Source organism: Miniopterus natalensis, chromosome 13, assembly GCF_054644295.1.
Source record: "Miniopterus natalensis isolate mMinNat1 chromosome 13, mMinNat1.hap1, whole genome shotgun sequence".
Lineage (NCBI taxonomy): Eukaryota > Metazoa > Chordata > Mammalia > Chiroptera > Miniopteridae > Miniopterus > Miniopterus natalensis.
In genome coordinates this window covers 48,904,560-48,929,663 of record NC_142093.1, presented here as the reverse complement: position 1 = coordinate 48,929,663, position 25,104 = coordinate 48,904,560, and the positions used below count along the sequence as shown (strand labels likewise).

The window sequence follows — 25,104 nt, the reverse complement described above, 5'->3', positions numbered from 1 at the left end:
AGAGGACGGTTTCTTTCTCCTGAACCATCAGCCGTGCCCCAGTCCCTGCCCAGAGGCCACGGCACATCCCCTGGACAGGGCTGCCCTATAGCCACTCCAGGAATCTCAGCCCTACATCCTTGCCTCAGACTCTCTGGCATTTAGTTTCCTCTTTGTTTCATGTAAACACTTCTGACTAAGGCCAACCAAGTGTCCTAGAAACAGAGGAGTTTCCTGGGGGGGAAAGGTAAGGATGGCGTGGGGGTATTTGGCTTAGGAGGGTCCAGTTTGCCCCTCCGGTGCTTGCCCTGGGTCAAGAGCCAGGCAGGAAGCTCTTAAGAACATTGCTCAAGAGCAGAGGGAGCCCAAGAGGCCTGGAGGAGAAGCTGTAGCTCAGAGAGATGGGGCCAGATGTGGAGGCTCAAGAGGTTCCTGGTTGGAGGGAGCCAAGTGTCCGGGCCTGGGAGTCAGGGGGGGGCAAAGGGGGCAGGAACAGCCATCAGGTGGGGAGGGCAGGAGAGGCAGGATGGGGTGGCTGCTGGGAAGAGGTGGAATCCAAGGCCCCGAAGGGCCCTCCAGGACAAAGGCAAACACTGAGGTCACCGCTGCTGCTGCAGAGCCCTGCCCCCACACCCTGGCCTGAAGCTATAGGGGCCCCGCCTCAAGCACAGTGCCCAGGCAGTGGAGGTGCCATGGCCAAGTCACGCCTGCTGCTGTGGCTGCTGCTGCCCACACTCTGTGGCCCAGGCGCTGGTGAGTCTCCCCAGCTTCTCCTCACCTCTCTCCCGCCTGGGGCCAGGTGCTGAGGGGCGTCAAGGCTCCCTCCGCCGCTTACTGAGCTCTGGCTCTGCGCCAGCCCCTTCCCTCGTCTGTATATTAGCCTCATTTTAAAGATGAGAGAGCTGAGGCTCAGAGAGGCCCTAGGGCTTGTCCGGCGTCACGCGGCTGGTAGGTGTTAGAGCAGTTGGAACCCGGAGCTGTCTGACTCCAGCGTGTTTAATGGCCAAAGATAACCAATAAAACTGGGTTTGGAGGTTGGTGAGGTCAGGGTGCCAGGTGTGGTTTGGATCCCAAGGTTGCTCTGGCCCCAAACAGAAGCTGTAGGGAACATCTCATCCCTGGCCTGTGCCCAGGGCCCCGAGTTTTGGTGCCAAAGCCTGGAGCAAGCATTGCAGTGCAGAGCACTGGGGCACTGCCTACAGGAGGCCTGGGGACACGCCGAGGCCGTGAGTACCACCCAAGGATGCACCGGGACTGAGGGTCTGGGAGAGAGCAGGCTGGGTAGGCTCTGGATTGGTTTGGGGGATTGGAGCCCCCATAGGGGCTGGGATGGGGTGGGGTGCGTGCCAGGAGCGCCCTAACATCCTCTGCCTGAAAGAGCCTCACCTGCTTGAGCTGGGAGCATGCCTTCCACTCATGCCCCCCACCTTGGGGGTCCCCTCCCCAGGATGACCTGTGCCAGGAGTGCAACGACATCGTCCTCATTCTCACCAAGATGACCAAGGAGTCCGTTTTCCAGGTGATGGGGCCCAGGCCCTGGATGACGGTTGGGGCCATGAGATGGGGGACAGAGCAGGGGGAAGAGGTTAGCCTCTTAAAGGGGCCTCTTCCAGGCCGAGGGTGAGCCCTGAGGCTGCCTGGGGACTCCAGGCACCTGCTGGCCAGGTGAAGGGGAAGGGTCCCCGCCTGTGCCCAACTACTTAATTCCTTGGCCCTCTCTGAATGCCAGTGCCCTGGGGAAAGGGCAACCAGTCTGCCAGGAGGTGAGGCTGTGTGTGGGGACTTGAGCAGAGGCTGACCTCAGGGAAGCCAGGCTCACTGTCCCTCTCTATCCTTGGCGGCCTCCGTCTGCCTCCCAGGACACGACGCGGAAGTTCCTGGAGCAAGAGTGCGACGTCCTCCCCTTGAAGCTGCTGGTGCCCAAGTGCCGCTACATGCTCGACATCTACTTCCCGCTGGTCATCGACTACTTCCAGAGCCAGATCGTGAGGGCCTGCTACCTGCCGCCCACATGACTCCCCATGCCCACACAGGCCCGGAGATGCCCACACAACTCCCCATGCCCACACAGGCCCAGGGATGCCCACCACACACTCAGATCCTACCCACAGTCGGCTCAGGAAACACAGTGCCCCTCAGCCAGGCACCCAGCTCACTGTCCTATCTGCTCAGCTTTATTTGGTGGGCCCAGACACTCACAAACACCACACACACACTTACACCCTCACACAAACACTCCCAGTCACACACTCACATATACACTCAATCTCACGTAAAACCCACCCATTACACACTTACACATGCAAACACACTCACATGCATACGCTCATTCACACACATTCCCAGGCACCTGCCCCAGAGTTTCCACATGGCCCAGTCTCAGTCTTATTGTCTCTCCAGCTCCATCACGAGCTCTAAACCACAGCCCCAGCCAGCCAGCTACCCCATTCCAGGCCCAAAGACAGTGGCCCTCGTCCCTGAGGCCTTGAGCCAGCCTGAACAGGAATAGGTTCCTTCCCCCCCCCCCCCAACCACCCTCATCCTGCGTTGCTCCCTAGAACCCAAGGGCCATCTGCAAGCACCTGGGCCTGTGCAGACATGGTCGTCCAGAGCCAGGGCAGGAGCCAGAGCTGTCGGACCTTCTGCTGGGCAAGCAGGTCCTTTCTAGGCTGCCTGGGGCCCTCCAGGCACTGCCCAGGCCTCAGACACAGGTGAGAGAGGCCCCGCACTGCTGGCCCCTCACACCAGATAGGTGGGGATCCAGAGAGCTAGGACACAGCTGAGGCCATTGAGCACTTGGACCCTGGGTGGGAACAGAACTGGAAGGAAAATGAGCAGCTCTAGGTAAGGCCTGAGGCAGGAGGGGCAGAAGAGGAGGCAGAGCCTGGGGGATGCCTTCTCTGGTGCCCAACCCCACTTCTACCTGTCTTTCTCTCCCCTAGGAGCTCTCAGAGGAGCAGTTCCCCATTCCCCTCCCCTTCTGCTGGCTTTGCAGGACTTTGATCAAGCGGATACAAGCTGTGATTCCCAAGGTGAGGCCCCTTACAGCTCCACTTTCCCCTGCCCCCTTACACCCCCTCCTCACACCTCCTCAGGGGGTCAGGGGCATTGCCCCCACCCCAGAGGCCCAGGAGCTCAGGCTCAGGCCCAGTAGGTGCCAGGGCTAGAGTTTAGTCAACTAATGTCAGTCCCCCACTCTGTGCCAGGCAGGCACTGTGCAGTGTCAAAGCCCAAAAATGGGCAAGACCCAGTCTTGTCCTACAGCAGCTCAGCACCTGATGGAGAAGCATCCCCAGTGGTCACTGTAGAACAGGTGCCTTAACTTTTCAAAAGGAGCACTTCCACAGGTGGACTCCCTTCTCTACCTGTGCAAACTGGGAATCTTCCAGGCCTGGAGTGACCATCACCGCCCGGTGCTGTTCTGCCCTGAAATGGGGCCCACGTGAGGAGAGGCTCTGCCCCCTTGGCCGCTCGCAGATGGGCAGGCCCTCCGGTCACCGAGGGTTCACAGCAGCAGATGAGGCCCCTGTTTTCCAGAGTCTGCATTGTGGTGGAGAGATTTTTTCCAGAAAGTGATAGGTTCAGAGCAGAGAATTAAAACAATTCTCCACCCTTTGGACAAGCCCCTGAGCAGACCCCAAGCTGCATTCCTGGCTACAGCTCTCCACAAAGCCACTAATTCCAAACAGGCTGCTTACACTTCAGGTCTCATATAGGGTGGGCAATTGTGGAGAGGTGTCCAGGTAGGGGTTGGAACAGCTTGCACGTTTAGGATGCAGACTGGTGAGGGAGGAGGTGGCAAGAGTCAGACTCTGAGGAGGAGACTCTGGGGCGAAGGCTCCAGGCTGAGGAAGCACCTGCTGGGACCAATAGCCCAACCTGTGTTAGCAGCTGAGGTAGGTCCTTCCCAGAGGGGCTGGGCCCATGCTGTCCACTGCCACTCTCCTTTAGTCTTCTGTCCCTAGGAGCTGCGGCAGCTGGTCCATCCTAGGAAAGGCGCCTGTAGAAAACGACCCCCTGATCACCTCCAAACTTGGCTTTCCTTAGCGCTGTGTTCACAGAGCCTGGCCACCCTCTTAGAGACCCATAATCAGGGCCTGGTGGCCTCTCACAGCTGCAAGACCTAGGAGATCCCTTTGGGAAACCCAGGTCTGCTGGGTACCGGCTGGGCTGTTCTGGCTGTGAGTGGACGGCTGGGTGGGCAGGTGTGGCCACAGAGAGAGGGTCACCAGGGTCAAGGGAAGGGCAGCTCAGATTGCCCTGTCCAGCCAAAAATATATATAAAAAGTGATGTGATGGACAGTGACACGAGAGTGGGGGTTAGGCTGGTTGGTCAGGAAGAGTCTATGAGGAGGTGACCAGTGAGCTGAGAGCTAAAGGTCGACAAGGTCCTTACAGACAAAGGGCCTCAATCAAGAACACGGTTGGCAAGCTCGAGGGAGGCCAGTGTGGCTCCAGCGGGCAAGCCAGGGGGAGAGTGGTCAGAGAAGGGAGCAGAGGGGTAGGCACGGCAGGGCCACGCAGGAAGGTAAGGCCAATTAAGAAACACTGCATTTTATTCTGAATGTAATTTATAGCTAAGTGAAGGGTTTCAAGCAGGGGATGCCATGAGCTGATTCACACTGGGAAAGCCCACTCTCTTGCTCCTTGAAGAATGCGTTGGGCAGATGAGAGGCAGGAACGAGGCAAGGAGAGTAATTAGATTGCTGCAGAAACAGAAATGAGAGGAGGTGGAACTAAGGGTAGACAGGTTATGTTTGGGAGGTCGGCTCAACAGGACTTGGTGATGAAAGGGGCGTGGGGAGTGAGGACGGAGAGGACTCAATGATGTGGATTTTGGCTTGAGGAACCGGGTCTTTGGTCATGCCAACAGCTGAGATGGACGACTTGAGAAGAAACATACTTGGGCAGAAAAATAAGTTCTCTCTTACCCATGTTAAGTCGAGATGCCTGGGTGACACACAGGATATGTCAGGCAAGCAGCCGAACACCCAAGCCTTAGGTGAAAGGTCACGTAAGAGACATCAACCTAAGAGCCGCTGGCTATGGACAAGATTTGAATCCAAGGGAATGAGTGGGATCATCCAGGGACATGGTGAGGACAGTGGAGGGGGAGTCTCAGCCAAGCAAAGGCAAATGGCAGCAAAAGAGCCTGACGAGGGACAGCCAGTGAAGTAGGGGGACACCATGGCGTGATGTCATGGAAGCCAAAAGAAGAAGGCATTTGGAGAGGGAAGGAGTGGTCACCTGGGCTGAAAGCTGCCGGGAGATCAAGACAAGACATGACCAGGGGGTTGGCAACAGAGGTTGTTGTGACCTTGAGAGCTGTTTCAGAGGAGTGATGGGGACAGAAGCCCAAGTGGAGTGGGCTCCAAGGAGAATGGAGGGAAAGGAGTAGAGCAGACAGCATGGACAAGTCTTTCAAGATGTTTTTCTGGGAAGAGGAGCAGAGAATGGGTGAGGCTTTCTAATGCCGGAGACCATGTTAGCATGTTCACATGCCAGTGAGACCAATCAGTGGGCACGTGGGATAAGTAATGAGGAAGGAGAGAGATAATGCAGGGTGAGGACACTTGTGAAGGGGGGGGTGCAGCCCAGTGCACAAGTGGATAGGCCGGCCTTTGACAGGAGGGGATCATCTGGAGGCCCAGTGTGGGTTCCCATGCAAGCAGGCGGGTACATTTGGTGAAATGTACTTGTTTGGACGGTATGACGCCAATACACCTCCCTGTGCCTACTCGTAGCGGGGCAGCTTGTCGCGTGTCCTTTACATGTATTGGTTGAGTGAACGAAGGCGTGAAGACATGAGCCAGCGTTCTTGGGGCCTCCCGCCCTGCCCTTCAGCTCAGACCTTGTGTTTGAACTTGGGATGAGTGGGGAAGCTCCTGGCTTTCCCGGAGCTCCTGGAACCTGGGATATGCTGGCTCCAGGAGCCACAGACTAATCCGTCCTATGGGTCAGGAGGGAGAAGACACAGATGTGGGTCCACCCCCCTCCAGGCTGTGTGACCTTGGAGGTGCCCACATCTCTAGACTGGCTGTGACCCTTTCAGCAGTTTCAGTCGTTAGTCAGAGCTGGGTCCACAGCCTGGCTCCTGTGTTCACTTATTGACTCTGGGCAAGTCCCCTAGACCCTAGGATGCTCGGTGTCCTTATCTGTATGTAAACAGCATAATAATTCTCAGAAGGGAACAAGGAAATGTCTACAAGGTGCCTAGCTGGGCCCAGCACAGAGTAGATCTTGCAGAGGAAGGTTCCACCCCACCCTCTCTCGGCCCCACCCCAGGGTGTACTGGCCCCCGTTGTGGCCCAAGTGTGCCACGTGGTACCCCTGGTGGCGGGCGGCATCTGCCAGTGCCTGGCCGAGCGCTACACTATCATCCTGCTGGACGTGCTGATGAGCCGCATGCTGCCCCAGCTGGTCTGCGGCCTTGTCCTCCGGTGCTCCAGCGAGGATGGCACTGGCCCAGGTGAGCCTACTGCACCAGCCCTCCATTGCTCACTCCCATCCCCCTCCCCAGGCCTGCATGACCCCTCCCTCTTTGGTCCCCCTGCCCCAGAGAGGACAGGAACTGAACACCTGTGCAAGGTGACGTTGACCTTTTCCTGTCTAGATGTCACCGCTCTGGGGTCCCTGCCGGGAGAATGGCTACCGCAAGACTCCAAGTGCCGCTTCTGCGTGTTTGTGACCACCCAGGCAGGGAACAGCAGCGAGCAGGCCATGCCACAAGCGATGCACCAGGCCTGCCTCCACTTCTGGCTGGACAGGCAAAAGGTGCGGGGCAGGCCATGGGGACTCGGGACACAGGGCCTGCCCGAGATAGAGGGTTGAGCCAGGAAAGGCTTCCCAGCCAGAGATGCATGGAGCGGGCCAGACCCCAGCTGTTGAGAAGCTCAGACGGGACCTGGGCCAAACGATGATGGGACTGTAACAGGGCAAAGCCTGCTACGGTCAGGAGTGGCCTCCAGACAAAGGGTGTGGGCTCGGAGGACCAACAGGTCCACTCCCTCGTGGACCAATTATGAGGCCGGCTACCTATTAGATGAGTAACACCAGGGCCAACTTGAGCAGGAGAGGGCCTGGCCTTCTCTCCATGTTCCGCTTGTTCCAGCCCCATTCCTCCTCCTGATGTGACTCACTGGGGAGTCCCAGAGTCCCAATATTAAGAGTCGATGACAGTAAACCCCCCTCATAAGTGAGATAGGTCCTAGGAGGCAGCTTTCTGCATGGTGCTCTCTTGGTCAAGAACTTCCAGGGCCCCCCACCACCCACTACATCATGTCTCAAGGATCAGATGAGCTTTAAGATTTCTTCTAGAACTGGAATGGGGGGGGGGATAGCTAGGATTCTGACCTTCTGCCTGGGTTTCCCCACAGAAACCCACATTTCAGCCCATGCCAGCTGCTCAGGGATCTGATGCCTGGACCTACACAGGTCAGAGGGAGCCCTGGAGTGACCCAGATACATGGAGAGGCCAGGACAGCAAGGCACGAGCGCCCTGCAGTGGGCCTGGGTCCACCCACACCGTGTCTCTCTCCTTCCTCAGTGTGAGCAGTTTGTGGAACAACACTCGGTGCAGTTGCAGAGCCTGATGTCCAGGGGCTGGGATGCCCGTACCACCTGCCAGGTGTGCCCACCCCTCCCAGATGGTCCTAGGACTGTCCTCAGCTCCCAGAGGCCCCACCCTCTCTGGCCCATGACCCACAGAGACCCTCCTCCCTGGGTCCAGAGCAGCCACCTCCCCTCACTGGTTTAATATGGAAAAGGCAGGCTGAGAGGGGGCAAGAAAAAGCTACAAAAGAATGAAAAAAAGGGGAGTCCAAGAAGGGAGGGGGCGGCATAACGGAGTAGGAGTGTGGCTTGACATGCATTGTGGGATGGGGCTGTTCATGGAGCTGGTATGTTTGGTGGGGGTGGAAGGCAGGCGTCCTGGGACAAGCATCCCACTTCCTCCAGCTCTAAGCCCAAAGGCCCCCGTGGCTCAGGAGTGGCCTGAGAGGTCCAGGTCACACCCAGAGAACCCACCTGGGGGCTGGTGCAGGGAGAGCCACTCCTCTGGAAGGAGCCTCCAGTCCCCCTCAGAGCTGGGGACAGGGAATGGAGTGCGAGGCCTAAGGCCCTAACGTGTCCCCGTGGCAGGCGTTGGGGGCGTGTGCGGCCAGGTTCAGTCCTCTCCGGTGTTCCCAGGACTCCACCTTCTGATGAGGACTCGCAGCTGTGCCAGGTGAGTCCAGGCCCCAACTCGAGGGAGGGATGGGGTGTGTCCTGCACCCGTCAGGAGGGGCCCTCTGCTCCCCAAGCAGGAAGAGGCAGCCAGGGCTGCGGGCTGCTCCATCCCCTCCCAGGCCACAGCTCGAGGCTCGGACGGAGGGCCTCTTACAGCTCCCTGATCTTCCGTACTTGATGCATTCAGACCAGGGCCAGCCTTTCCTGAAACTCAGAGGAAATCAGACTTTGCTGCCCAAAAATGTTGACAGGAAGTCCACCGTCACCTGACTCTCCCTCCTGAGACACTTTCCCTCTCTCTGACTGTCATCGTCTAAGTCAGAGGTAGCACCTTAGGATAGACAGGTGGGTCACATGCAGCCCCTGTGACCAGGTGCCTCGGACAAAAAAGTGACCCTGAGAGGGACAGGAACAGAAGTGGACTTGAAGTCCCTTGAGATCAAGCTTGGTCCGCTTCACATCCTGCTCAGAGCCAGCCCCTAACACAATGGTCATTTCTTCATTTCTTCACTTACTTTTTAAAAGTATAGTGAGTGCCCTATAGCCAGGCAACATTCTAGGGGCCCCTTGTATAAAACAATGAGCCCCTTGCCCTCCTGGAGTTCACACCCCAGGTCTACCTCTTCCATCTGAGGGGGAAGCCCAGCCCTGCTCCTGAAACCTGTGGGAGGCAGTGGGGAGAAAGCTGGGAGGAAATGTCTGCCCCAACTCAGGCCTGTCCCACAGGGACCAGTGCAGTGATGACAGCAAGGGGGACCTAGGGGTCAGAGAGCTGCCCAGAAGAATGGGGCAGCTGCCTTTCCCCAGCTCCCAGGTCTCCCAGCACCAGTAAGACTTGGGCCAACCATCCCTGTTGAAACAGGAAGGGCAGTGTGTTAGGGCAGGAGGCCTGCGCTCTGGTCCCAACTCTACCATCAGCTGGCCACAGGTCCCCAGGAAAGATACGTTGCCCCCTCTCTGGCCCTCATTCTCTTCAGCAGCAAGGGGAGCCGAGGGAGGTCCAGTGAGACCATCTCCAGGACTCCAGAGCCCTCCCACTCGACAAGGCTCCTCCTCAGGCTCCTGCCCCCACCGAAAAGAAGCCTTCACTCCCATGCCCACCTCCTTTCCTCAAAAGGACCTTAAGCTGGTAGACCACGAGCCTGCAGCTTGTGCCCTCGGTCCCGTGTCAGTCTTGCCCATCCTGTCTGGGTGGGACGCATGGCCAGGGAATGTCTTTCTGGAGGATGCTTGTAGAAGGGGCACCAGTCTGCACCAGCCTTCCCACCCCACTGGAGCCCAATTCTCATCAACCCCGCAGGGCTGGGCCAAGGTGAATGCGTCAGCCACACGGTCCTTCGGCAGCTCCAAGAGGACAGTGGGATAGAAGCTGGGCTCTGCCTCATTCGATCTCCACGTATGCAAGACACTTGTAGCTTTTACAATTATTTTGCTAACATTTCACAAAATTCAAAATTCAGAAGAATAAAGTGAGAACATAGAGTGCCATAAAAGATGGACATGAAATCTTTAAGCTTTTTTAAAAAAACAACACACAAGCCATACCCTGGCCGGTGTGGTTCAGTGGACTGAGCATGGTCCCCTGCACCAAGATGTCGCAGGTTCAGTTTCCAGTCAGGGCACATGCCCAGGTTGCTGGCTCCATCCCCAGTAGGGGGCATGCAGGAGGCAGCCAATCAATGTTTCTCTCTCATCGATGTTTCTTTCTCAACTTCTCCCTTCCTCTCTCTCTAAAAACAATTTTTAAAAAACAAAACTTTTTTTTTTTTTTTTAAATTTAAATCAGGTCATCTCTGGCGTGATCAAAGACTCAAGCATGGTGGGAAGGTGACTGGGCAAACCTTCATGTTTAAAATGTTCTGCTGTTTAAGATGTAAAAAGGGGTTTTCTTTTTCTCTTTTTGTAAGGTGAACTTCCAACTTTTATTTGAAATTCCAAGTTGATTCGATTTCTGCTATGATTTAGCTACTCAAAGTTCAGTTGGTGTTGTGCATGCTAAGAAGAGGTTCCTATGTAATGCAAAGCATGTACCACTGCTAATAAAGTCCTTTTCCCTTGTACTAAAAAGAAAAAGACACTGACCTTTAAGATGCTGCAGAAGCCACAGCCTCATGAAGGTAGCTGAATGGGGGCCTACCCCACTCCCCTCCTTGATGATGAAGCAGATGCCATACAACCCCTCCCTTATAACTGCTTCCAGCCTGGCCCCCACCTCTAACCTCCCCTCTCCCAGAGTCCATTCACTGTGATGAGGTGAGCTCGTTAGGGCACCAAAAAATCAAAATACACAGAAAAATGAATACGTAAGCTTTTAGCATTAAAGACCTAAATGCCTGGAAGTGTCCTTCTGTTTACAAAAGAACTTTTGTCATTTTATTTTCTATTGTAAAATACATGTTTTTTGTAGAAAACTCAGAAACTGCAGACCAAACAAGAGTGGGAATCACCCACAATCTCTAGTCCCAGGAGAGCACTGTAGCAGGATGTATACTCTTCAGTCCATTTCCACATCCCTCCACCACTCAAGTACAAGGGGGTATTTCTAGACAACCTGCTCTGGAGGAAAGGCCCAACATACAAATCCTCAGCCTCTGAACTTAACCTTTTAAGTAGACTTTGTAAATCGACAGCAGTCTATTGTCTTGAAAGCCATTATTTCAACTGCAAGACCAAGGTCCCTTAAAGAAGAGTATTTAAACATTTTTTAAAAGTTTAGTTGGGAAGATGAGCCGAACCGTGAAGGAGGGGAGGCATTAATAGATTATCGCACCAACAAGCGTGGGAATGAGCTCCTGATAACGAAGAGGAGGCTTCACTTAAAAGGAGGTCAGACCTAGCCGGCGTGGCTCAGCTGTTGAGCATCGACCTAGGATCCAGGAAACCCAGGTTCGATTCCCGGTCAGGGCACATGCCCGGGTTGCAGGCTTGATCCGCAGTAGGGGGCATGCAGGAGACAGCTGATCATTGACTTTCTCATCATTGAAGTTTCTATCTCTCCCTCTCCCTTCCTCTCTCTGAAATCAATAAAAACATATTGGGGGGGTGGAGGGGAGGGGAAGTAACATGGGTAAATACTATTAAATAAATAAATAAATAAATAAATAAATAAATAAATAAATAAATAAATAAATAAATAAATAAATAATAAAAGGACGTCGGGAGCTGACCAGCTAACAGGAGGAGAGAGTTGGTAGAAACTGGCTATAGCTGAGAGTCAGTGGGTCCCTGAGACGTGCCCAGCATCCTGCAGCCCCAGAGCAAAGCAGGAGAGAAGCCCCAGGAGAAGTTGGGGCCCAAGATCAGAGGGACCTTGTTCTGCACTTTGCAGGGTGTGGTGCGAGGAGAACTTGAGTTCCTTAGAGAAGCCTGACTCCAACACATTAGGAAGAGTGAGGAGAGCAGCCTGAAGGAGGGGCCTAGACAGACAGACCTGAGGACTGCCTCAGAGGGCACCCCCAGCATGATACAAGAAAGCAATCACACCCCAGGCCCAAGAGACCATCAGAATCGGCTCTGAACAAAATGGTGGGCCCACAAGAACCCAGGATCGGGGACAAAGTGCTGACGGAATTCGTGCACCTTGAGAGGAGCAGAAGTCAGACATGTGTAGCCAACGCAGGCACAGATGAGCGACGCTTCGGTGGGGACCCGCAGACCAGGGAGAGCATGTCACTGACACCTCTCCCCATGACAGGGCAATCTGTACACACTCCCAGGAAGGGGAAGGAGGGTTCGGCCGGGGGCTGAGCATTAAACAAGAGACTGAGTGATTTTCAAAAGGAAATCGGAAGTTTGGGGCCTTAGGAGCCAAAACTAGCTAACTCAGTTATAGAGAAATAAAGACAGTGATGTTTATGTCCTGGTTAACGCCTCAGGTGTAAAACCAGCAACACAATTATTGTGACATTATATATCATCCCAAACTTTTCTCTGCACATACACAAAAATAGACATAACAGATTTTTTAAAACAGGAACATCCTATATATTCTGCTTTGCAAACTGCTTTGTTCATTTAAAAATAACCTTTCCAGCCCTGGCCAGGTGGCTCATCCCCTACACCAAAAGTTTTCGGGTTCCATTCCCGGTCAGGGCACATACCAAGGTTGCAGGTTCGATCCCCAGTCAGGGCACGAATGAGAGGCAACAGATCAATGTTTCTCTCTCACATTGACATTTCTCTCTTTCTCTCTCTCCCCCTTCCTCACTCTCTAAAATCAATAAACATATTCTCAGGTGAGGATTAAAAAAAAATAAAAAGCTTATTTTATTTAAAAAAATGATAAAAATAACCTTTCCAGGTCAATAAATATAGATATCTCTCATCACTACTAATGGGCTCATGATATTTTTTCTTGATACAAATTCTTTCATTTTTAAACAACTGTTATCGATTATTAATATCTGATCAATGCCAAGGTGTGAAATTTGGGGACAAAAACTATGCACATCTTTATTTTTCATATGGGCTGTATTACCAAACTGCCCCTCTGTAGGCACCATGCCAACTTCTCTCCCAATAGCAAGCAAGTGCCTCTTTTCCACTCTCACCAACCTAGACATTAGCAGCCTTTCCAATCTTTGCTAATCTAAAGCATAAACACAGCCCTAGCCAGTTTGGCTCTGCGGTAGAGTGTCAGCCCGAGGACTGAAGGGTCCTGGGTTCAATTCCAGCCAAGGGCACGAACCTGGGTTGCAGGCTGGATCCCCAGCCCAGGTCAGGGCACATGTGGGAGGCAACCAATCAATGTGTCTCTCTCACATCAGTGTTTCTCTCTCTCTTTCCCTTCCACTCTCTCTGAAAAGCAATGGAAAAAATATCCTCAGATGAGGATTCAAAAAATAAAATTAAATAAATAAAATACACACATGGCCTCATTGGTTGTTCTAATTTTCATTTCTTTGGTTACTAAGTAAACATTTTTTATGTTTATTGGCCATTTATATTTCATCTTTTGTAAAATGCTTATATGGGTATTTTACTTAATTTTCCATTGGAGTGTTCTTTTCATTGTTTTACCAGTAAAAATATACTAAGTGTATTCATTCATTTACTGTCCTATAGGTTGCAAATTTTCCCCTATCACATGTCTGTTAAATTTAGGATATGTTTTCCACATTTATATCTTGCTTTGTGACTTCTGGCTAAGAAAGCAGGAATTCACTGCTCTCTCAGCTGTGGTTCAGACTGGCCAGAGTATGAGGTGTCCAAAAGAGGAAGCAGATGCTGGGATCACAGCTGTGAAGACATGCGAGCCGGGCCTCTGGCTCAGACTGCAGTAGTGGAAACAAGCCATGTCACCCACAAAGGACCTTAAGCTACTGCACACAGGACATGATAGCCAGCTCTGAGCAGTGGTCCCCAACCTTTCAGGCAACAGTATCAACTGTCAACACCTTGGGAGTGTAAAGAGACAAAATCATTTGTGCAAAAGAAGGATAGAATGAACACAGGCTTAGCATGATGCCATTTGCTCAATGTATATTAGTGATTGACTCTTAAGTGCTGAGCATTTCCCTAGGGCTGGGCATAAAAGCAGCAGTTCCTGTCTGTCCTTCTGGAACTGAGAGTCTAATTGGGGAGACAGTCATTAATCACAGAATCACAGGAAAAGAAATAAGGAATACTTCAGTTTGATAGTGCTATCAATTAGAAATATAAATGGTACTGACATCAGAGAGGTAAAAAAGTAAGAGTTAAAGGGAGGAGAGCAGAGGAAGCAGATGACACAAAGGGGTGTCCTGTGCCACATCTCAGCAACAAGAAAATCAGTGAGCCTAGAATCGAGGACGAGAGGAAACTTCCAAAAGGTGAGACTAGAGGGACTAAGGTTTCCAGTCTTTATCCTACGAGCCAAAGTAGAGTCTTTGGCAGATCAGGGTGTGGAGGAGAAGTGTCTTAGTTAGATTTGTGTTTTTAAAAGATTACTCTGGCTAAAGTGTGAAAGAATTGGAGAGAGGGGATAAGGGAATGTGGGGATACCTGTTAGAAGACCATTGTAAACTGAAACTGACAATAGCTTAGACTAGAATGACAGTGGCAAAGGGCCTGTGCAGAAGTGACATGGATTTTGGAGACAACCATAAACTTAATCAGATGGTGACTCCAACTGAAGCTGTTGTCCCAGATATAGCACCTTTACTGATACAGCAGAGGCCTGGCGCTTGGCATGCAGATAAAGCCTTTTTCTCCAGACCAATTTATAAAGATCACCAGAAGTAGCTTGTTTCTACCTGGCAGGGCCAGCAATATACCTTCATAGCATTGCTCAATGTCAGTTCCCCTGTTCTCTACCATAATACAGCCCACAGACATCTTGATCGTCTTGACGGTCCACAAAATATCACACTAGTCTACTACATCAATGACATTATGATGACTGGATCTGATGAGCAGGAAGTACCAAGTACTTTAGATGCCTTAGTAAGATGTAATCGAACAAGAGGGTAGGATTTAACCCCAAAGCAATTCAGGGGCCTGCCACCTCAGAGAAGTTCCTCGGGATCAATGGTCTAGAGTATGTCAAAATATCCCCTTCACAGTGAAAGACAAGTCACTGTACCTACCATAGCTCCCCTCGCCCCCCGCCCCACCACCTTCCACCTGCCCCACCTACTCAGGCAGGTCCTAGTATAACTAGGCTTTTTTTGCTTTGGGGGACAACATATGCCACATTTAAGTGTGCTACTTTTACCCGACTTCAGATTCACAGCTGTAAAGCTGCTAATTTCAAGGGGAGACCAGGACAAGTAAATGTTCCACAGCAAGTTAGGCTGCACAGTGGGCGGCTCTGCTACTTAGGCCTTATACTCCAGGAGATCCAACGATTTCAAAGTGTCCACGGCAAACAGGAATGCTATATGGAGCCTCTGGCAATTATGACCAACAGGAGAATCACAGCGCAGAACTCCAGGATTTTGGAGCAAGTCTACACCCTCTTCTGCAGATACTCATACTCCTTTTGAGAAAGAGCTGCTGCCTAGCTTCTGGGTCATGCTAGAGACTGAACGTCTAACCACAGAACATCAGGCGACCATGCAACCCAAGCCTCCCTTCATGAACTGGCCGTTGTCTGGCCCAACTAGCCATAACGTTGGGCACGTGCAGCTGCAATCTACCAAGTAGAACTAGCACACAAGACCAAGCTCTGGTAGGTCCAAAAGGCACAAGGAAGATACATGAGCAGGTGGCTCACATTCTTTTGATACCAGCTCCTGTTGCATTGCCTCCGGGGGGCGCTCCTTAAGACTGGTTAACCAAGGAAAATAAAACTCAAGCCATCTTTATACATGGATTTGTACAATATGAGTACAACCTGCAAGCGGACAGCTACAGCACTTCATCCCCACTCAGGGTGACACTGAAGGACAGTAGTGAAGGAAAGCCACCTAGTGGGCATAACTTCAAGCAGTATATTCAGTTGTTCACTGTATTTAAAGTGTAAGGAGGCCTGAAGTACGGATCTAGACTAATTCATGGCCAGTTGCCAATGGTTGACTGGTGGTCAGGGATTCAGAAGGATCAGAATCATTAAGATTAGTGAACAGGAAGTCTGGCGTATATAGATGGACTCCTTGAATGAGTATATACTGCTCAGGTCAGGGAAAGGAGAGCCCATGTATAGCCTCTGTCTCCATCACCATGACTCATGAGCTCACTTCCCTGAGCAAGCACTGGGGGTGGCTGGAGAAAGAGGCTGCTGGCTGACAGCCATAGAGCACGTCACTGGTGTACGCCTAATTCTGTGTCTTCTCTGCAGTGGATGCCTTTGGGTGAACACAGGTATTTCACAGAATATACATATACACCACCACCTGGAAGCAGCTAGCCTAATCGAATGGTGGAATGACTTACTGAAAACTCAGCTGCCGTACCATTTGGTGATCATTTTACAGGATGCAGTTTATGCTTTGAATCAGAGACCATTATATGGTAGTCTCTCCCCCACAGACAAAATACGTGGGTCTAGAAAATGGATGTTGAGGTGACTATTATACTTAATAACCTTGCAAATTAATTTTATGATTGATTTTTTTTTAGAGAGGGTCAGAGAAACATTGATATGAGAGCAAAACATTGATTGGCTGCCTCCTGGGTGCCCCCTACTGGGGATCTAGCCTGCAACTCGGGCATGGGCCCTGACCAGGAATTGAACTGGCAAAACCTTTTGGTGCACAGAGGCGACGCTCAACTTAGCCACACCGGCCAGGGCAACCTTGCAAATTTTTGCTTCCTGTTCCAGCAATTTTAAGCTCTGCCAGTTTGGAGGTCTTAGTTCCCAAGGGAGGAATGCTTCCACCAGAGGACGCAACAATGGTTCCATTAATTTGGAAGATGAGGCTACCAGCTGGACACTTTGGGCTCCTTATGCTACTGAACCAATGCGGGGTGGGGAGGTAATCTATCTGTCAGTGACTGCCCCTGATTACCAAGGGGAAATTGGGTTCCTCCTACACAATGCAGGCAACACGGACTATGTCCAATAGTAAAGGTAATGGAAAAACTACAGCAACCCAAAGAGGGCAAAGGCAGGATGATTAAGGAGTCAGGCCCTTAGGGACTTAAGATTTGGATCACTCGCCAAGTAAAGAGCCCCGAGCTGAGGTTCAGGCTTAGGGCAGAGTAAGCATGGAAGGGGTAGTGGAACAACAGATATCAGTGACAGTGCTGTGACCAGTTACAGAAATGAGGACCGTAAGTGACTCTGCTTATTTTCTATGTGGTTACATGTATGTGATAATTTATATATGCTATTTTTTCTCTTCTTCCCATTTTTATTTTATATAGTTTGTTGGAAGTTAACTTTACAACTTAGTCTTTAGGTAACAGTCCCACGGTCAGTGGGACCGTGACTGGGTCTGAGGAATAACCAATATAGCCACCAATGAATGTTTACAAACTTGTTCACCTGTAAGAAGGGCGGCTGCTTTTGTTAGGCACAAATACATTTTCTTGTTGTCTTTGTGTAGAGTTCAATGTGTGTAAGAGGGCACATGGAAGCTGAGTCATCAAAGAGGTGGACTGTGCCAATTATCGATTTAGTGCCTCTCAGCTTCAAATTCACCCTTTTGGGCCTGCTCTGTGAAGGTGGATTGGGGCCCTTTAGATTTTTCCTTCAGCTGACATTGAAGCTTTGTTGGGGAGGATACTGGAAACATACTGCAGGAGGAAAGGGCTTTGCTTCCAGGCTCTGGTGTGATCACCTGAAAGCATGTGCAGCTTTCTCCCGCATCCGGCTCCCACAGTGCTTGCAGATGCCCTGGGGCCTGGCTCCTGCAAGAGCACAGCAGTGCACAGTGGGCAGCAGCACCCTGCACCCAGCAGCTTCACTGGGCAACCCCTCCTCCCAGGGCAGTTTGGTAGCAAAGTGAGACACTGCCTGTAAACAGCTTTTTTTAACACATTAGAGAGATTTCTGACAGGTTCCGGGGGAAAGATTTTCAGCAAGGTCTGGATCTCAGCCTTGGACACACTCTATGGCGGCCCTAGGGGTAAGGAGCTGTTCCTTTCATCTGCTACTCCCATTCTTTATAATTCTCTATTACTAGCCAATCCCTGGTACTCCAATCCCATTATAGTTAATAATTCTTGAAATTATATTTCCCGATCAAATTATTACATAGTTTCTCTCTCCTGATTAGCCCTGGAATAAGCTGACACTAGCTTAGACTAGACACTGGCAGAGAAGGGAAATTAGTGGGAAAATTCAAGAACCACAAAGAAAAATACATAGGACTTGGTAATGGATTAGACAAGGGAAGTGAGGGTGGAGAAGGACAATTTTTAGCTTATATAACTGGATGAGTGGTGGAACCCTTCATCTACATGGAAACCACTGGAAAGGGGCCACGTATGAGGAGAAAACTCACAAAGCTCAGTTCTGAACAATGCTGAGTTTGAGTTGACTTTAAGACACCATAATATATCAAGTAGGCAGTTGGCTCTAAATTTAAGAATTTAAACAAGTCCGGGATTGAGATTGGAGTCATGTCCCTTGAAATGACAAGTGAAGCCACAGGCATAGTTGAAATGGCCCATGGAAAAAGTAAACACTAAGAGAGGGCCTACCTTAACTGGAGGAATCCCAACTTTAAAAACAAATTTTTTTAAGATTTTTTTTATTGATTTTGAGAGAGAGGAAGGGAGAGGGAGAGAAACATTGATTAGCTATGTCCTATATGCCCCCGACTAGGGATCGAGCCTGCAATGAGGGCATGTGCCCTGACCAGGAATGGAACTGGCAACCTTTCAGCGCACAGACAATGCCCAACCAGCTGAGCGACACAGGTCAGGGCTTGGAATCCCAACTTTTAATAGCTGGATAGAGGAAGATGAGCCTGCAAAGGAAATATTGAAGCTGTCAGAGAGGTAGAAGGAAATAAGGAGAGTATTATGTCCCAGAAGTAAAGGGTAGCAGCCGCAGAGATGCAGAGAACTTGCTGTAGTTGACTGCCACCAGCCGCTGTAGCTTCAGCTCTCCCACATCTTCAGATCTGCCACTGTGCTCAGGCCAAGGTCATACTTCCCCAGACTGCTCCTAATCAATGACTGGGCTCCTAATCGATGAAAGCCATCTGTGTGTGATTCTTCTGAAAGACGATCTCTGCTTGGGGCTCCGGCTGGCCTGGCTGAGGCTCTCAGAATTGCACTGCAGCCAGGTGCTCTTCCAACCGTCCATCCTTCCCTCTTCCCTCACATAGCCCTGGCACTACAGGCTGAAACCACTCACCTCCTAACTTCTCGTTAAGTACAATTATAATTGATCACTTTTAGTCAGATATTTTGTTACTTAGAGACAAATGTATCCTAGCTGACATACCACCCACAAGCTGACAGGAAGACAAGCATGGTGTCCACTAGATGACAGAATGTAGGATAAACTGTTTGTGAGGCTTAAAAAAATAACAGCCTAAAGGAAATATATAGAACAAGAGGCTGGTTTACAAACAGGAAAATATTTAATTCATTCTAAAAAAAATCAGGGAGGAAAAAGGGTGCTACTGGCTTCATGCTCTTATTCCTAGAATCCTGAGGCTTCGATGCTTAGAATTATCTTGTCCTTCAGACACTCATAGCTACTCAGAAATAAATTACATAATCTGTAAGAGTTCTGGCCTGTTGAAGCTAGAAGAGAGATAGAAAGGGGAAAGAACATCCATCTACAACAAACTGATCAAAGAACAGCTGGGTGACAGCACAGAGTCATCCCCGGCAGGTGGGCCCTCTGATGCTCTGGTGTGAACCAACATCCAAAAAACTAGGTTGGCCCAGGGATGTGCCTGTCAGCCTCTGTTCAGTCACAGCTGCAAAATTCTTATTTACATATTCATCCAAAGCCCCCTGGAAGCAAAGCACTGGCTTCTCCCTCAAGCCCCCTGCTGGTTGGTTTCATCATTATCTCGCCTCTTCCAGATCTGTAAGAAAGGAATACAACAGATATTTAGGAGTTGGTATTCAATCTACAAATATTCATAAATATCTATTCTACCCTAAGCAGTGGACAGCCTGTGGCTCAACGTACACATGTGAGTCCTCTGAAAATAATTCATCTTTCAGAAAATTCCCTTTCATTTGATTTTCACTTTTCCATCCATCCCACTCTCTTACTTCCCATTCCAAACTCCCTTTCTAAGAAAGAACTCAAAGTCAAACCTATAACCTTAGACAAGGTTGCTAAGCATTAACTCTAGAACGAGAAGGGTCTGCCCTCCTTTTTATAAAGCTATAGCTTTTCCTTAGTCTCAGTCTTCCTTCTTCACCAGGTACTAGGGCAGTTACAAAGAGAAGACAGATAGTCTGCTCCATCAGCTCTCAATCCAACAGAGAAACAGTTACAATAATACCTTTGGTGCTCCAATAAAGACATGCAGAAAGTGCTATGGGGTCATGAAGAGGGTTAACTTTGCCTAGAGAACTGGGGAAGCTTCAGAGCCTACTCCTAACTGGTGTCCTGATGATTCCAGGCTTTCCTCCTTGAAATCAGATCACACACCTGTGCAAAACTAACCTGCCCATAAACACAACCTCCCTTCTCACTCATAAATCTTCCGTACTCCCCTGCTCTTCTCTTCTTCTCTGAAGATCTCCTGGACTTTCAAGGCCATATAACCTCACTCCTCAGTGCATCCCAACAGGCACCCAGCCTAACTGAGGCTCTAACTCAATCCCACTTCCTGCCTTCATGCACACTGTTCCTCTCACTGACCCCACATCCTATTTACTTGGAACTGATCAAGTCTGTGGCCAACCCACCTGAATGTAAGCCTCCGACAGCGTGATCATCTGGGGAAGGATGTCGGTTACTTGGAGGTCTTGTAATTCATACCATTTGCCCGTCCCCTGCAAAAAGTATGAAGGGCTGGGTTAGTCTGCTCACTAAAACCAAAGGGTGTACAAGGAAGGGACCACAGTCAGAAGAATCAGAATAGCCACGAAGCCATCACCCACCAAGAGTCATAAGTAAAAGGGAAACGACCTCTGCTGGGAGTCATTCAATTTAAAGAGCTTTTAGGGTGTTGACTTTGGCAAACACAGTTCCTGCCGAAGATTCCATTAAGTATATGCAGTCCAAACACCCTATACCTTTTAAGAAGAATTTAGGTGAACAATAGAGAAAAGGGGGGAGAAAAGTCCTCTACTGCTCATGTAAGACGTCTCTTTGCTACTCAGAAATGAGACTGGACACACTCGCCTAGGAGGTACAGTGTTAACTATTGGGAAAAACTCACAAATGGACATTCTCACCCCCCACCCCAAAAACACAGAGACAGTAAGTCAAGAAAAAGTGTCCTCAGCAGACACTACCGATCATACTCACTCCCTGTGGCCTACAAAACTAGTGCTGCAAATACAGCAAAGCCTACCTCACTTCATGCTCCCATAAACAAGGGAGAAAGAGGTTTCTGGATTATGATAGAAGCACTTCTGGAAGCTCACCTGCCTCATCTATCCAAACTTCTAAGAAATGCCAAAGACAGACACCATAGAATATAGGTAATCCAGATACTCCGATAGTTTAGAATACAGAAAAAACAAAAGCTCAGGACCACATAATCAAGTCCCCATTCCCGGTTCGAGGCCTGGTTAAGAACATGGTGAAACCAAATATCTGGGTTAAATCCCAATTCTACTGACTTCGGTATATAAATTACTCAAACTACGAGGGTAGGTTTCCTCATTTATAAAACGATGGTATTAACACCTGTCTTGGAGGTGTATTTTAAAGATATAAATGACATGAACATGCACTGAGCAGTTGGCGAACTTTCCAAAGCACAGCACCTGGTAAACAGAACAGTTCCAGAAAACTAATCAAATTAGAACAATCTGTGCTAATAATCTGTGTGATACCAAATATATCTTCAGTACATGTTTCATCCATTTTCAGCTTGAGCCAAATTCTTAAAATTTAGCTGAAAGAGAATCTCGAGACAAGTACCTCATAAACTTTAACTTCATATCAATCAGAAGTTCTTGTTAAAATGCAGTTTCTGATTCAGTAGGTTTGGGTGGGGCCTGAGGTTCTGCATTTCTAATGATGCCCTCATGACATCAATGCTGCTGGTCGAGGATTCCACTTTCAGTGGTAAGGCTCTAGCCTAGGATAATAGTTCTCAAACCTGGCTGCACAGTGGAATCTATTGGGGAACTTTAAAACATCAATGATGCCTGGTTCCCACCTCAATACTCTAATGCAGCCTAACCCTAACTGACACTTTAGGCCAGGTAATTCTTTGCTGTGGGGGCTGCCTGTGCATTGTAAAATATTTAGCAGCATCCCTGGCTTCTACCACAGTTGAAAACCAACAGGCACAAACTACATGATTCTAATGTAACTGGCCTGAGGTGGTGTCCAAATATCAGGATTTTTAAATCTCCCCAGGTGAGTTCAATGTGCAGCTGAAACTGAGAACCACTGCCTCAAACTCACCACTGACAGCTTTATTACTTGCAGAATCCCAAAGTCAGAGTGAAAAAAGGGCAAACTGAAGGGAGTTGCCCTCTGAGATGCCAAAGGAACAACACCTGCTTTGCCCCTCTGTGCATGAGAAGTCAGCACCACTCACATGATGGAGCACATGGATCCGGTAGGAGCCCTCGGACGGCTTGCCGTCGTGTACGATGTTGGCAATCAGGTCATAGGTGGTGTTCTTATGTACTGCTTGTACTTCCTCAGACAGGTACTCTCTCAGATCTACATTTCTGGTGATGAAAATAAAGCCAAAAGGTCACACAAAGGCTACCAGGTTAGGGAAACTGTCCTACACAAATGAACCACAAAGCTGTTGGAACCTATTTAGGACCCTGGATCTAGGTAGGCTTGCAGACCCAAAGAAATCCCGGTTTGTGGAAATTCACATAACTTGCCATAACAATGAGTCAAACTAGAGAGACTGGCTCTATGGGAAAAGCACATTTTAAAGGCATTTCTAGCAATCAAAAGTACAATGTAGGGCCTGGAGTCATTCAGACTTGAACTAGAATCAGGGCTCTGCCACTTACGAGCTACGTGTAAGATTAAGCAGGTTACATAACCTAAGGCTCTTCTACGATGAGATGAGAGCCACCCTCTCCGAGATGGCGAGACGGCGAGGACGGAGACAACAGGTGAAACCACCTCATCCCCTGCCTGGCCTGGGAATCAGCAGCAGCTCAGTGTTCAGACAGCACCCTGGCTCACCCGACCACATGATTATGTGAGCTGCTACTGCATGGTGTCATGTAACAACTTCAATATGGCAAACTAGGCATTCCAATTTATTTTTTTCTTTGACTTTTCTGGGCTCCTGCTTCTTTATTTGATTTTCTTTCTTTTAGCCAAGTGGAATAGTTACAAATGATAGAAACCAACCCAAGGCAGCTTAAGCACATAAGGGGAATTTAATCAAGGTTCTCAGACTAGGAAATGCTGCAAGAACTAAGCACAGAAGCAGCAGGACCTAAGAGAGCTACTTGCCCTCTTTCCTGCTTTTGACATCAGCTTTATTCTTCCTCTTTTGCAGCCTAGCTTTCTCTTCCTTATGTGGCCCACCTTGGCTACCCCACAGCTTTCCAATTTCAGTTCTAGTTGCCAAAAGAAACTACTGACTAGGTTCCTTCAACGGGGACTTAGAAATATCAAATTTATTTTAAATATCTGAACACTCACTTTCAAAAATAAAAAATTCCTGCTGTACCTAGAATAAAATCTCTTTTTGTGTTTTATTTGTTGAAGTCTATCCATCAGTTGAAGTATCAATGTATATCAGTTATAACAAAAGTAAAGTGCTATAACAAATGCTTGCTGTGAAGACTGTACCAAGACATTTATGAACTTTCAAACAGTTAAATAGGGAAACAGACTGACAGTTAATATGAATATTAAGAGAATATGTTTATAACTATATAATTTTAGGAAAAACATATCCTTTTTGCCTACAAATATTTATAAAAATTTAAATAATACATGGTAGAATATGAGAGATTATATCATCTTTCTAATCTATGTAACTGTCTGATGTGCTACACTCACAACATGCAACACAACAGTATCCTCCCTGGAAGGATTCACAAGACATGCTAACAGAGGTTAAGTCTAGTGGTCACTTCCAGACAGATATCCCTCTTTGAATTTTAGACTGTGAATATAATATACCACCTGTCCAAAAATATAAAACCTTTTCAATGTAAACCATGTAATTACAAACAAATATGCAACTTTGTTCTAATTATATTATGTAGCTTTCTATGCATTAGCTATTTTTTTCTACACACTGACAGTGTCCCATATAAACTGCAATACACACCCAGCCAGCATGGCTCAGTGGCTGAGTGTCCCATGAACCTGGAGATCACAGTTAGATTCCCAGTCACGGCACATGGCTGGATTGTGGGCTCGATCCCCAGTAGGGGGCGTGCAGGAGGCAGCTGATCAAGGACTTTCTCATTATTGATGTTTCTCTCTCTCCCTCTCCCTTCCTCTCTCTGAAATCAATAAAGACATATTTTTAAAAATAAATAAATAAACTTCAATACATGTTCAATGTTAAAGATAGTTTAGATATGAGTCCAAAAAAATCCATGAGAGATCTAGATAGCCAAGCTACCCGCCAGCTGCTGAGAGCTGACTTTCTGGGTTCTCATCTCCTCTGCTTTAACAACAGCTGTCTGGACTTTTCTGAATGAGAAATCTTCAGGAGAATTTATACTCAAGTTTTCATGGCTGAACCAAACTATTTAACTGGCAAAGGGAATGAAGCTACATTACATCATTAATACTAATCTCCCAATGAGAACAGTCCAATTTAGAGAGCAATTAGTTAACTGGAAGTAAAACTTTAAACCTGTGCTCCAAAAACCCTATCTCCAAATGAGCAGAGGGTGCCTGACTGCAAGTCTGATAAACTCTAGTAAAAAGAAGATGTGCTCGGCCAGTGTGGCTCAGGGGTTGAGCGTGGACCCAGGAAGCAAGAAGTCACCGGCTCGATTCCCAATAGAGGGTGTGCAGGAGGCAGCCAATTGATCATCTTTCTCTCTCATCGATGCTTCTATCTCTCTATCCCTCTCCCTTCCTCTCTAAAAATCTAAAACCAAATTACTCTAAAATTACAATACATAAAGTAATTAAAGTGCAGGTTTCCAGAATTAGTCACACAATCTGATGTTCTCCAAAAGGCTGACTAGTCAAGAAGTACACCTGACCCTGGAACAATGTGGAGGTTAGGAGCACTGATCCCCTGTGCAGTCAAAAACTCACATATAACTTTTAACTCCCCCTAAACTAATTACAGTTGTCTCTCGTTATCTACAGGGAACTGTTCCAGGACCTCCCACAAATACCAAAACCCAGGGATGCTCAAGTTCCTTATATAAAATGGCATGAAACAATGCATACACTTAGCCCTCCACATCCTCGGATTC

The 25,104-nt window shown here is 49.0% G+C and overlaps 2 protein-coding genes across 2 annotated transcripts in view; one reads left to right on the top strand and one right to left on the bottom strand.

Moving 5' to 3' along the window:
* Positions 1 to 671: 671 nt before the first annotated feature.
* On the top strand, positions 672 to 8,181 carry SFTPB (surfactant protein B). Its single transcript, XM_087823864.1, has 10 exons — positions 672 to 732; positions 1,075 to 1,205; positions 1,427 to 1,498; positions 1,839 to 1,964; positions 2,538 to 2,690; positions 2,922 to 3,011; positions 6,265 to 6,448; positions 6,593 to 6,753; positions 7,526 to 7,606; positions 8,119 to 8,181. The coding sequence occupies exons 1-10, from the start codon at positions 672 to 674 to the stop codon at positions 8,179 to 8,181; spliced, it is 1,122 nt and encodes a 373-aa protein (XP_087679990.1).
* A 10,963-nt stretch (positions 8,182 to 19,144) lies between these two features.
* Positions 19,145 to 25,104, bottom strand: part of USP39 (ubiquitin specific peptidase 39) — a 28,735-nt gene continuing 22,775 nt past the window's right edge. The window contains exons 11-13 of the mRNA XM_087823670.1: positions 22,272 to 22,407; positions 20,458 to 20,544; positions 19,145 to 19,619 (exon numbers count right to left, since the gene is read on the bottom strand). Coding sequence (XP_087679796.1) covers positions 19,572 to 19,619; positions 20,458 to 20,544; positions 22,272 to 22,407 — 271 coding nt within the window. The 3' untranslated portion in view covers positions 19,145 to 19,571. The remainder of the gene's footprint in view (positions 19,620 to 20,457; positions 20,545 to 22,271; positions 22,408 to 25,104) is intronic.

Bases quoted from the DNA above. Each gene is read 5' to 3' on its own strand.
- SFTPB (XM_087823864.1), top strand. From the start codon at position 672: ATGGCCAAGTCACGCCTGCTGCTGTGGCTGCTGCTGCCCACACTCTGT. The intron at 1,965-2,537 runs GTGAGGGCCTGC...GTTGCTCCCTAG, and splicing joins ACTACTTCCAGAGCCAGATC to AACCCAAGGGCCATCTGCAA. The intron at 3,012-6,264 runs GTGAGGCCCCTT...GCCCCACCCCAG, and splicing joins TACAAGCTGTGATTCCCAAG to GGTGTACTGGCCCCCGTTGT.